This window comes from Chaetura pelagica, unplaced genomic scaffold, assembly GCF_000747805.2.
Source record: "Chaetura pelagica isolate M959 unplaced genomic scaffold, ChaPel_1.0 scaffold818, whole genome shotgun sequence".
Lineage (NCBI taxonomy): Eukaryota > Metazoa > Chordata > Aves > Apodiformes > Apodidae > Chaetura > Chaetura pelagica.
The window spans coordinates 2,254-3,067 of NW_009954318.1; the positions used below are offsets into that span (position 1 = coordinate 2,254).

At 62.5% G+C, this 814-nt stretch overlaps 1 protein-coding gene across 1 annotated transcript in view; it reads left to right on the top strand.

The window, feature by feature from the left end:
- Positions 1 to 2: 2 nt before the first annotated feature.
- The window catches only part of DLX3 (distal-less homeobox 3), a gene marked incomplete at its 5' end in the record, with an annotated part of 3,000 nt that continues 2,188 nt past the window's right edge, over positions 3 to 814 (top strand). Inside the window, 2 exons of the mRNA XM_010004161.1 lie at positions 3 to 282; positions 665 to 812. Of these exons, the coding sequence (XP_010002463.1) occupies positions 3 to 282; positions 665 to 812 (428 nt within the window). The remainder of the gene's footprint in view (positions 283 to 664; positions 813 to 814) is intronic.

Here is an 814-nt window from a genome sequence, read left to right on the forward strand (position 1 = left end):
TCACCGACCTCTCGAGCTCGCTGAGCTGCCATGCTGCCTCCAAGGACTCTCCCACCTTACCGGAGTCCTCTGTCACCGATCTGGGCTACTACACCAGCCAGCATGACTACTACCCGGGCCAATCCTACAGCCAGCCCGTGAGCCACTACCCCTACCACCAGTTTAACCTCAATGGCATCGGCGCCGCCGGCACCTACTCGCCCAAATCCGACTATTCCTACAGCCCTTCCTACCGCCAGTACAGCCACTTCAGGGACCAGCAGCTCCCGGCCCAGGAAGCAGGTAGGATGCTTGGGAAAAAGGGATGGGATCCATCCCGCTGCTCCCTTGGGACTGAGGAGGGAGTTTTTGTGAAGTTCCACCCCTCTTAAGTGTCCCCAGGTTGGGGACGGGGTGGCTGCGGGACTGGGGAAGGTGGTGGTGGCCCCACTGGAGGATGAGGGGGGTGTTGGAGGAGGTCCCAGCCCCACCGGGGTTCCTGGTGTTGCTGGGGGGGATGCAGCAGGATGGAGCCCTCCAGGGGGGAATGTCGCGGGTGAGGGGACGGGGGGAATGAGGGGACGGTGCCACCATAGAGACCAGGATGGCCCTGAGCTGGTTTGGGGAAGTGTCAGCGCTGGGAGCCCTTTGTCACCAACCTCACACACCAGCACTCTTCGCCCAGTGTCGGTGAAGGAGGAGCCGGAGCCGGAGGTTCGGATGGTCAACGGGAAACCCAAGAAGATCCGCAAACCCCGGACCATTTACTCCAGTTACCAACTGGCCGCCCTGCAGCGCCGCTTCCAGAAAGCCCAGTACCTGGCACTGCCCGAGC